This window comes from Staurois parvus, unplaced genomic scaffold (genome assembly GCF_062004578.1).
Source record: "Staurois parvus isolate SC_StPar_1 unplaced genomic scaffold, SC_StPar_1.0 ptg000006l, whole genome shotgun sequence".
Lineage (NCBI taxonomy): Eukaryota > Metazoa > Chordata > Amphibia > Anura > Ranidae > Staurois > Staurois parvus.
The window spans coordinates 14,387,345-14,399,782 of NW_028317802.1; the positions used below are offsets into that span (position 1 = coordinate 14,387,345).

General features: G+C 38.2%; 1 protein-coding gene across 2 annotated transcripts in view; it reads right to left on the reverse strand.

Annotated features, from left to right (window-relative positions):
- Positions 1-12,438, reverse strand: part of ATP10B (ATPase phospholipid transporting 10B (putative)) — a 286,968-nt gene that overhangs the window by 90,507 nt on the left and 184,023 nt on the right. For both annotated transcript variants that reach the window (XM_089662837.1, XM_089662890.1), the window contains one exon: positions 421-625. In XM_089662837.1, the coding sequence (XP_089518963.1) occupies positions 421-625 (205 nt within the window). The remainder of the gene's footprint in view (positions 1-420; positions 626-12,438) is intronic.

Consider the following 12,438-nt stretch of genomic DNA (forward strand, 5'->3'; position numbering starts at 1 on the left):
TCCCCTTTTGGGAGGTTTTCTGCTTTAACGTTGCAATCGCAACTTAAAGCAGTATCAAAATGCCTGCTGGATATAGTTGAAAAGGATCAAGTAAAATGTTTGTTACATGTATGTTGAGTTAACCTTCGGAACCTCCTGTAATAACAATGTTTCCTTGACATTAACAGTCTCCAGACTAATTTGCATTGTTGCCTGGTGGTGTTCTTTGAACCTAACGTTTATAACAGTGAAGCAACAAAGACGGATTAGTATCATGCAAGTTTAACTTGGTGTTACCATAGACGTCAGAACTCTCTGCAATAACTGATAAGTTCCCTCTTATATTCTCTTTTAGCACATCTGCAGAGTAGACAGGAATATCTGAAAAGTACTTTTAAAGCAAAGAAGAGTTCTGTCTTCACAGAAAATAACCTTACTTACCTGATTTGAAAAACCTTTGACTACTTGTCGTTGTTTAAGATTTGTCTCCCCATCTAGGTTAGCAGTTTCGATGTGGCAGATCCCATTCTGATCGGAGGAATAGAGAAGCAGTATGTCCGCTGGGATGATCTCATTACAGAACAGCTTGACAAAGTCTCCAACACGTACATCCTTCCAACACTTATCAACAAAGCTTCTATCAGCTCTAAATAACAGAGAAAATATTTGGAGTTAAGACAATAGATCTTTTTTATAATATACACTGGTAAATAAAATAAATGTAGGATTAAAGAGAACACTATGAACTGCTTCCTCTAAAACCAACAAAAAAAAAAAATACTTTTATCAATACTAAATATGATTTCCATTTAAGGAAACCTATACTGAAAGAAACCTGGAGGCTGGTAAAGACCTGAAAAACAATAAAATTGTGCCTGTGTCGAAATATATATGGACCCAAGTATGTATATATATATATATATATATATATTTATTTATTTTTGTATATGTGTAGGTAAAAAATATACATAAGGATCACAGACAACTAAAGATAATTTAAAGACATCCACAATTCAGTTACTTTTTTTTTTTTTTAATTAAAAGCAGAAACAGGGAAACATTACTTTTTTGCCAGAATGGTCTCTTACGTTGATCTGTTGGCTTAAATTCCAGGTACCTTTAAATGATGAACACATTGGGGTTGATTTACTAACACTAGGGAGGGCAAAACCTGGTGCAGCTGTGTATGGCAGCCAATCAGCTTCTAATTTCAGCTATTTCAATTAAGCTTTGACAAAAAAAACTGGAAGCTGATTGGTTTCTATGCAGAGCTGCACCAGATTTTGCACTTTCCAGATTTAGTAAAGCAATCCCATTACATCTTCATAATTTCACCCACTAATACTCAAATAAATAGTTAATTATAATTCAAAATTATCTCCAATCAACATTTATTTAGACAAGCTGACTTAAGGATGTTCGATTAAAGCACTTTCAAAGTTAAACTCTAACCAAAACTCCAGAGTGGGGAAGGATGAGAACCACTTCCAGGTTTTTATTGCTGTGTTCCCTCATTGCCTATGTGGTCACTGGGAAAGAAGTGCGCAAACTTTCTCATGAGCAAAATATTACATAGGTTCTAACAATTTTGCACTCTTGCTGAAGCTCTATTTTTATTCTACAACTGTTGGTCGAACTTGCTTCTATACAATGATAGGAGTGGCATAAACAGCAGCAGTGTAGAAAATGAATTACATTTAATTTAATTCTATAATTAGTTTTACTACTGTTATGTGGGAATTTCCCACATTGACATTTCCTGTTCACATTTGTTCTTAACTGCTATAGGAGTGTTATATTAGCAAACAAGAAAGAATTTTGTAAAATATGAACTATAAAAAGGATATAAAAATACACATCAGTCATTTTTGTTATCAGTCCCTGGCATTTTTTGCCAGTAAATCATAATGTGCCAGTCACTTTACAAGCTATCTGAGTTTATGATGTAAAACCGGTTTAACTGGCATTTCAAGTTTTCCAGCTCTGAACATAACATCTACTATTAAATACCCCTTTGAATTCTCAATGACCATAACAAGACTAGGACAAGAAATGTTCTCCATTATGATACTGCTCTGTATAACCCCATTTTCCCCATTCAGCTTTAATTCCCTCATTCCTATTCAAATATACATACCTTTCCTTCACTAACCTTTGTTGAGCACTGGGAGTCAAAGAATACCCAGTACTTCTGAGTATGAAGGAAGTGTGGAACTCACTCTATGTGACAGTGGTGTTCCAAATCAGCCCGAATTAAGCTATGACTCTAGCGACTTGTAACTTAAAGGATAAGTTCACCTTTTGAATAGATTGCTGATGCCATGCAGGTCTGCTGCATACCTGTCAGTATACCTGCTTGCCTTCTTGTCACAGGGAGAGGGGGCAGCAGCTGCAGCATTGGGAACCTTTTACATGTCCCACCTAAAAATGGGTGGAACATGTAACATGTTCCCAGAGGTGAACCTATTATTTAAGCTGTGAATCTGCTGAATTTTAAGCCATGTGTGCTTCTGCTGACACTATCTGGCTTCATAATCTTGGATTGAGCAATCAAAAGATTCTGGAATAAAAAGTCTGACAAACAGTAACTGCAGCTAATCAGATACAATAAGCTGGCAGCAGGATATTTATCCATGCACACTATTAAGCGTGGATGGGGATACCTATGGAAATCTTTACAATTATAGCCAGCTTTACATGGGGTTTTCTTTTTGCTTCTGGCAGCTGAAGGGAGACTAGAGAAAGCAAGGGCAATGCAAAGAACCACTTTAAAGCTGAGCTTTATAAAAAAAGATTTAAGCACTAAATTGACAGGCCTCTCCATTTTTAACCATTGCAACAATTTCTAGGACAGCAGTAGCAGTTCACAGACCGACTATATGCAGGGCCTGATGCACCATTAGGCACAGTAGGCCTGTGATCGAATATTCAAGGTTACCAAGCTTCTCTGGTGTCAAGGCTGCCTGGAATATAGTTACAAGCTCTGTGTTTATCCAAAGGACATATATACATGCAACAATTAAAAACTGAAACAGAACACACTGGAAAGTGCAGGTAAAACCACATGGTTTTACCTGGACCATCCAGTGCACTTTGTTTCTGGTTTTACGGTAGCCTTGTGGCGAGAATAATCAAGGACAGAGGTGGCATTTCCCAGTATATTTATAGGCCAAGTATTTTTTAAATCATCAGTAAAAATACAATAAGCTTCTTTACAATTTGTCACAACACCCTAAAGCAAGTTAGGACCAGTAAAACAAGGAAATGTTATATGTAAAAAACGTGATCTTGGCAGATTGGGTGCTGCTTCAAGCCCTAAAGTCTGTGTGCCTGCTAGCTGCAAGAATACAAATCTGGCCTGATTACATGGAAAGATAGTAAGCAACTAAAACAGGGGTAATATCCCTTATTACTGCACAAGCATAAAAGCAACTAACTTAAAAAAGCAAATAAACAATCCTAAGTTTAAACTTTGCGGTGACTAAAAGGGATTTAATTAGGGTTTACTGTATGTGAAAAACCCATTAGCCAAAATCTCCTCTTAACTTTAACCAGGATCAGAATGGTGGCAGGGCATTTCCCATGCCCCAGAGCTGCAAGTATACAACATGCATGTATATGTGATGCTGCAGGGTGGGGAATGCTGAAGCTGAAGATGATTGGCTCGAACAGATGACAGATTCCTGACAGGCTACCACGTATGAGTTTAGAGGCTAATCCAAACACACCAAGCTCATCACTTGTTACATCTTTATATAGAGGTAGCCATTTTGATAGAGGTTTTGCTTCCTCCTGTCAGAGCCTCCAGCAAGGAGAACAGAGAGCAGCACAGTAGTGACAAGACTAAATCTAACTCTAATGTTCATGAGCCTAGCTGTCAGAGGCAGCTGTGCCTTAGATCTCACATAGCAGATCTACAGCTATGAGGCACCCTCACATAAAAGGAAATGCACTGCTATTTTTCAGGAGGTAAACCTTTCAGGGTACTGCATAAAGCATAACTGAAGGCAAAACTCTTTTTGCCTAATCTAAAGTTTTATCTAACTAGGGTGAAAAGGGATTAGAAAACATGCTAAATTTTAATTGCTATCTTTGGGAGTTATTTACTAAAGGCAAATAGATTGTGCACTTTGCAAAATGCAGTTGCACTAGAGCTTAGTAAATGAGCAGAAGGTCTGCTGACTTCCATCATCCAATCATCTGCAAGCAAAAAAGTTTTTTTTAATTTCCCTTGTACATGATTGGGTAGTCTTTGCAAAGTGAAGCTTTACCTCATTTACTAAGCTATGGAGCAATTGCATGTGCAGAGTGCAACTGCACTTTGCAAAGTGCACAGTCTAATTGCCTTTAGTAAATCAACCCCTGTGTTCCCATTAGGGAGATTGATCCTCTATTTGTCCTGATACCTGTTATCACTAAAAGTGAAAGAAAAGCTCAAATTTTGAGTGGTCACCAGAATAGAAATAAAAAGGGAATTTTTCTGGTGACCCTTGTGACTACCAGGCATTTTTCCCACTTTAGAGATTTCATCTCACCTCCTAAATGGGTTTATTTACTAAAGGCAAATAGTCTGTGCACTGCAAGTGCGTTTCAAGTGCAGTTGCCCTAGATCAAATGAGAAATGAAGGGAAGCTCTGCTCATGTTTATTTTCCAATCATGTGCAAGCAAAAATGCTGTTATGTATTTTTCTTGCATGCGATTTGTTATTCTTTGCAAAGTGAGCTTTACATCATGTACTAAGCTCTGGAGCAAGCACACTTGCAGTGCACAGTATATTTGCCTTTAGTAAACCAATCTCATTATGTCTATGGGAGAGGTCAATGAAATCTTCCCAATAGGGCACAGATGGCAAAAAAAACCAAGGGGTTATAACAGTCCTTTACTCCATCCAAAATGAAGCCTTCTACTGTATGCACAATTAACACTTCTAGATGTCCCGTAAGGCATACCAAATCTACTAAATATTAACTTGTGAGTTCAGATCCACTTCGATATATTTTCAAAAGTCTTTTTCTATAGTTTTAAACCTGCACATTGTACAGGTATGATTTACTGGTGCCACCATAATACCATAAGGAAACCTGTCCTGAGAAATGCCATTCACCTTTCACTACTTTCAATTGCAAGTAGACATGTGGCTTCCCAAAAACAAAACTTGTGTAGGGAGTGGACTTCCTGTGCCACAAGGCAAGTGAAGGCTCGATGCAAAATGTGCAAGGTCTAAAGAACTGCCAGGTCTTCAGCTGCGTGTTCCACAAGTGATGATGGGTTTTGCTGTGTGCAATTCACAGGTTGCAGCCCTTTGTTGCGCTCAGCATGGCAACAAATGGCAGCAGACAGAAACAAAGTATAGTACAAAACTAACAGACAAGATTGTGGTCAAACAGGCAAAAAGTCAGGGCAGGTGGATAATATGGATAGTCAAGAAACAGACAAAAGTTAATTGCTGGAGGATAACAAGGAGAAAAAAGTAGGGAGCATAAACGGTTATCACAAATGAAAAATGAAATGAGGTTCTTGCTTCGGCAAATCCCGAGGTCACGAAGCAGGTTCAGGGCCTCAGAAGTGTCCAACAGCACTTTTTACTAGGAGAGTGAGGACATCTAAACACAGAAACTCGAAAAAGACCTATGGCAGTTTTCTGTGGATTTATAAAGTTGTTGCACAGATTAACAGGAATCAAGTATGGGAGCAAAATGGAACAATGGTTTCTGCGGAGACTCAGCTGCAACATCAGAAGAGTTGTGGCCAGAGACAGAGTTTGTTCGGAAGACAGCAAGCTGTGACAAAAGTGAAAATTCTCCCTACAGGCTGGAAAGTCTATGTATAATATCAAGCAATACCAAAAGTCCAAGCCTCACTATTATTCTGTAGCAAAGCTGTAAATGCCCCAGTTCTAAGTCAATGGTAATGGGAAATTTAATAATCGTTTATAACAAAGTATTTGGAATATCTACCTACATTACCGGACTCTATTACAAAAAAAATACAACAAACCATATGTTTTATTTATATTGTCAGTTCAGCAAATTACAGAGCATTTGATTTAATTTACTTTAATGCCTACATTGTGGTGGAATTGTATATTAATATGTAAATTATACGTTTACAGTGAATACTAATTTGATTGCGTCTTGTAAATGGTTTTAAAGCATCATATAATGCAATCATCTGTTTCACAAATAAAGAAGTACATTGTAAATTTGATAAATACCAATTATTTAAAAAACAATAGAAGACAGGAAAACAGGCCTTTGGAGTACTTTATATGCTGGTTTTATAGACTGGTAAAATATAAAACAGAAAAGATTAAACTCTAAGATTACATTTTACACAGGGAGCAGTTACAATGCATTAACGCGTTAATGAATAAGGGGACTAACTGACATACTGTACCCTGTTGAGCATGTGCCTTTTATTTTTCTAACCTACCCTTGAAGAAGGAATGAGATTTGGTGAATGCATTATTGGAATTTAAAACACAAAACACTTTTTAAGTGTTTGTGTACTTTCTAGTGTTACATTTCCATGCCATATAGGATTAGGTTCTGACATCTTGTAGTATGTTGCAGATCATCATTAGACCTCTGGACTTCCTGAGATGAAAAAGTAGTACAATGCATGTAGGCAAAGGGCACATTCCTGCCATGCTCGTAGTTATGTAGACCATGAAAAATTAATATGCAAAAAACCAATGGTTAATCACGCCATAGGTTTTTTTCCTTTATACAGATTTTTTAAATCCTATAATTTATAAGTTGGATAAAATAATTTTGATAGTTAAAAATAGTACAGTTCTTTTTATAGAAGTCTATACATCAAAAATGAAGACAAGGGAAAAGGAAAGATGGATTTGGTTGAAATGAGGGATATTTTGGAGCTGTGCAGTAAAGTGATACCATCTATTGTACTTGTCAGACTTGTTGGGTCAGCCAAAGCATTGGAACTGTAGTATGACGAGAACGCCTTTAGGTTATCCTAACAATTCTGCCTTCTAAGGAAGCAGAAAAAAATCTTCTGGCTCCCAATTTAGCACAGTAGTGGTTTCCAGGGGTGAATGGTGTAGCAATTGTACGTATAGAGATGGATGCGAACCTCCATTTTGCCAAAGGCCCTCCATCTTGTATCATTTCTACTTCAAATCAGCTTCCCCCCTCCCTCTCTGTTGACTGACACGTAGTCCCTGTGTGCTGGGTTCAGAAGTGCACGGGCAATCAGGCACAGCTTCATGGTTATAAATCCCAAATTAGCTGGTGCCTGGGTGTCTGTTAGTTTCTCAATCTGATATAATCATAAAGCCATAAACCAGTCCTTCACTGGGCTTTAAACGCATTCCTAGGTAGCCGTAAAACAGTCCTCACATTTAAAACCCACTTTTCCCTAGAATTTCATATCTTAAGGTAGGAAATAATTACATAAAAATAAAGCACATATTCGGATAGCTCAGCTTAATGCGAGTCATCTGATATCTTACACCTCTGGATTACGTATACCCAATAGCAGAAAGTGATATCTCCTTAACCGTCCCAAGCAGATATGTCATAACTGGTATCTGGACATTCAGAATATCATTCTGCAGATTATCCTACCCGTGGATAGAATGCTACATGTACCTAGGGAAGGTTATTGATCCTGGTATAACTTGAGAGTGATTTTGGTTCTAGCCTGAGTCCCCTGCCTCAAACACCCCTCCCCAAATGAGGCAATTGGTTCTCTGCTGTAAGGAGACACCCTGCTGAGTTCCTAGAAAAAGGTTGTCAGGTTTGGAGAAGTTGAAGAATTCTCCCTTTTAACATCGGAACCAACTTGGAAGATGGTACCCTTTTGCTCTGAAACTTGATCTGCTTAACCCAGGACTTTTGGCAAGTACTCTGCCTCTGTAAAATTCTTTCTGTTATCTATTTGCTGTGTTATTGCTCTCTGTATTTATATATATATATATATATATATATATTGGCTACATCTTTTTCTGTAAATATGTTTATTGTACCATTTTGACCTTTTTAGTAATAAATCTTATTTTCTGAAAAGTGTTGAACTGTTTCTAAAGCTCTTTAAGGCAAACTAAGAATCCCTGTCTCTGAAGAGCACTACTGTGTGTTTTTAAACCTCTTTATACCTCTGCCTGCGGTGACAGTGTGTATACAGACAATTATTCAAACAACATAGCGTTATTGCTAGTATTTGCGAGTTTTCTCTTTTTCTCTACAAAAGGGCGGTGGTGGCAGTGTGCAGGGTTAATTGCGTAATTAATCTCACCCAGTAACAATCGCTCTCAGGCTGCAGGTACATAGTATATTGTGGTCCATTAGCTGGAAAATCTTTGCGCAGGGTGCAGCTGAGCATGGTATTGTTATTGGTATGGTGAGAAGGGCTAGGGTCTGACGCCGCGGTCGTCACAAATGGTATTGCATTTAAATGCATAAAACAATCTAAAAAGAAGAAAGCCTCTAAAAAGGACTCCAGCAGATTAAAAATTGTTTGTGCATTGTAAAACATTGCAACTTTTACAAATCACGTGATTTGGAGCTGTATGATTTTTAGAGTGACAACAAATCACAAACTTCACAATGTTTTTATTAAAGGAAATTTGGTCAGATTTCCTTTGTATGACCTGAATCTTGGTATGTTCTGCTATGCAAGGGTACTGACCAGATCTAATAGTCAAAACTATCTCCCTTCTCCCACACCTCACTACTGACCCATCACTATGTTGAACAGTTAACCACTTACCAACAGAGAAGCCATTAGCACATTGGTTCCCATTAAGCGATTTCCTCTCTAACTCTGTTCCCAATGAAAACCATAAAGGTTTAAATGGTCATCAGGACAGAAAGTGATCCACCAAATGGTGGCAATGCAGTTACAAATGGACAAAGGTTCTACCCCTCCTCACACTATGCAATACTATTCAAAACGTTTTGGGTGGAGTTCAATTTTAGGACTGTATATGTAACAGTATTTATATGGTAGATGGGCTGCCTACATGAGAATCTGACCCACCCACACATACCTAGAAAAATATAAAACCTAGAACCCGAAGTAAATACTGAAAGAATTTCTGGGAGAGATGTACAAGAAGCACAGTCTGTAGACCAAAGTATTATTATACAGGCACATGCCAACACTTGATTAGGACATATAGACTATGATAGCAAGTTACCATGGTTGGAGGCCATGGGACTAGGAAATGGAACACACAAGGCTGACCAGGAGAGAAGAACGATATAAACTATGCACTAAACGAAAACAGTGCAAAGACAAACAATACACAAAGGTAACCTAGGCAGATGCACAAAGGACAGCAACAGACTGTGAAATGAACTGATGACATGACATGCAAAAAGTAGAATCCAAAAGCTAATACAAGACAGTCTGAATAACCACAAAACAGGTTGGCTGAAAGTAGAGAGACATACAAGGCAGTAAGATAGGAGACTACAAGTTGAGATAGGAGCAGGAGAAGGAGCAAAGTATTAGCAGAAGGACTAGATAAATATACACTATATACTCAGGCATCTGCAGACAACTGTGGAAATTATACAAACCATTCAAGAACTGTAAAACAATGGACACATAGCAGATAAGAAGGTAATAGATTAAACAATGATGCAAAATAGGAAACATAGCTTAGACAAGTTGATTAAGGAACATAGAACTCCAGATGAACCAGGATTTGCATTGAGGGTAATCCAAGCAAGCAGGAATAATTTCATAGTTTTTTTTCACTGCCGTATACAAGGCCACATTTGATCACTAAACCATGTTTTATATGTCAGCACAATGTGCAATACAGAATTCTAGCAGGAAGTTTTGTAGGGCACTAGGCTGATGTCTTCATTGTATGAGTCACAGAGAGAGCAAAGATTAGATAAATAGAACAGATAAATTTAGGGTGGGGAAATGTGTTCATACTAGCAGGGAAGAAATGAAACATTGGATGACAAGAAATGCCTGCACAAACTAATGATTCTAATTGTTAAAACTTAATACTATAATAGGACAAAAGCATCAATACTTGGAAAAATAAACTGTGAAAAAAGCCTATAAGAAAACCTATACGTTTTAAAAGTAAAAATTTGTCTTTGAGCTGACGTTACAAGATACCTGCTACTAGCTTTTAGCCCAAAAAACCTCTTCTGCGCTCCACTCTGATTTCATTGTATTTTTTTTTTTGTAACTGGGGCCTGAGTTTCCATGTTTTCATGAGTACGCATTGCCTACTGTCATTCCATTGTCCTTTAAAATATATGTGAACCCTTACCTTGTAAAACAACCCATTCAGTTTAAAATAGAAATGAAAGGCAAAACATTTATGTATACTGTATTACTGTATATAAAAAATATAAATGCCTATATAATACCAATATACATCTACTGTATAAACCTATTTTTCAACTTTTTTTTGTAAGTGATCACATAATCTCTGTTCTCAGCTGTATACGGAGCTTAGAGAGGTGGGGGTGAAGTACGCTGATCTTCCCAGTGAATGCCTGTGCAAGAAGGTGTGGCCGCACAAGTCTGGTCATTGGAGGAAAGACAGGCTGTTCTCCCAGCCCAGCCAGACAACTGACCATGCTGGGATGGATGTGCTCTCATTCCTAGCATGGTCAGATTGAAATAGGAAACAAAGGGGACTGGCAGGATCACCAGGTATTTCATGCAAAGGAAAAAACATGGTACAACACACACATCAGAAATATGAAATGTTGAGGTAACATTCTTTAGGATTACCTTTGCTGGCTACTGAGACAATTTTATTGGACAAAGTAATAAAGGTTGACAGTGTGTAGCCATTATTGTAAGAAGAAATCAAGCCCCAATACCAAAATTAACTTTAAAAAAAAAAAAAAGCCTTACTGGCTAATAAAAGTGGCAACCCATGTGCTAACCTCTTGCAGACTTACTGTACGTATGACAGTGTGCCAGAAATGAACATTTCTCACTGTTCTAATTAGAATCTTTGTTTCAATTTTAAACCTGTACTGTACAAATGACATCTTAAATTGATACATTTCCTATAGCCAGGGCTTTTTGTTCTCAGAAAATAGGTGCAGGAACTCAACCACGACCCCCCAAAGCCCCTCTCCCACACCTCCTTCAAACCACATCACAAAGTGAGTGCGGTCAAATTTCACAGTGGGAGGGTCTTAAAGGGGCATTAAATACCAGATGTGCATTGCATACAGAGTGCAGAGTTCAGGGGAGGGGGGTTACACACAGAGTACAGAGTTTGGAGGTGTGCTATGTAAATAGTGCACAGTTCATGGGTGCAACAGAGTGGAGAGATCAGCCTTCTTCCAAAGCTGCTTACCTCTGTATCCCCTATCCACATCTCACTTCTCATCCCTCTTCAGCTCTGACCTCTGCATGCAACCTGACCCCTCCACTGGCCACTCCCCCCCCCTTAAAAGCTCCACCATCTTCGACATGTCTTACTTTTATTAATGTATTAAGCTAAAGCACCCAGCAGGCTCTAGTACCTCTTCGCACACTGTAGGTGTCTCCACCTCTATCACTTGCAGGGAGATCATCCAGTGAGAGTATTGGTATCTGCACTACACCCAGGGCATGGGCATCTCCCTTGTTCTTATTGTGCCCTAAGGCTTCATGTACAAGAGCAGCTCCTAAACTCGAGTTTAGGAGCTTTTGATATTTTTTTGCCAAAGCTCCTAAACTCAATTCCATAAAAGCCTGTGTGTCCATGTACACATAGGCATTTAGCAGAGTTTAGGAGCTGCCTCGTTTAGGTGAGGTTAAATCTCCCTGTACTGAACGCAGAAGAATCCACCAAGTTCCAGCTGAAAAAGTCCTGCCTATAGCACACCTTCTGCTATGGACAAAAATAAACAATTTTTTCTTTTTTTTTTTAAACACATTTAGGGACTAATGCAGAGTATGCTGAAAAGGAGAAAAAAAACATATCACACATTCAAATATGTAAACAGGTTTCACACATCAGCTCGCTATTGGTTTGCTTTAGCAAGTTGTGATTAGTAAAATCCACAAATGTTTCCAACCCAACATAAAGTTCCACAAGTACTGTTGAGACTGGAGGGGATGTTTTTCACAAAACATCCCCTCCAGGTATACTACAGTTGATATACCTTGCAAGCATTGTATTCAAAACAGTGTTTATTGAAAAGGTGCAGGGGCATAAAATTACCAGTTGTAGCATCTGACATGTAAATTCAAATACAAGGATTATTACATACTCCTTGAGAAGATGGGCATGGTCATTAGCCTTGAAAGTATTTGTTGGATAACTCTGTGTTCAGTTGCCATGGCTGCAAGGAAGCGAAATACTCTTCACCACATAAAAACTATCATAGTAAACTTTTAATGTCCTACTTGTTTGGTTATCAGGGCAATGTAGAGAGTACTCTTTATATGCTAAACACAATAACCCAAGGCAACGGATGAGAATTTGGTTATTTTTACAGAATATGTCCATGCCA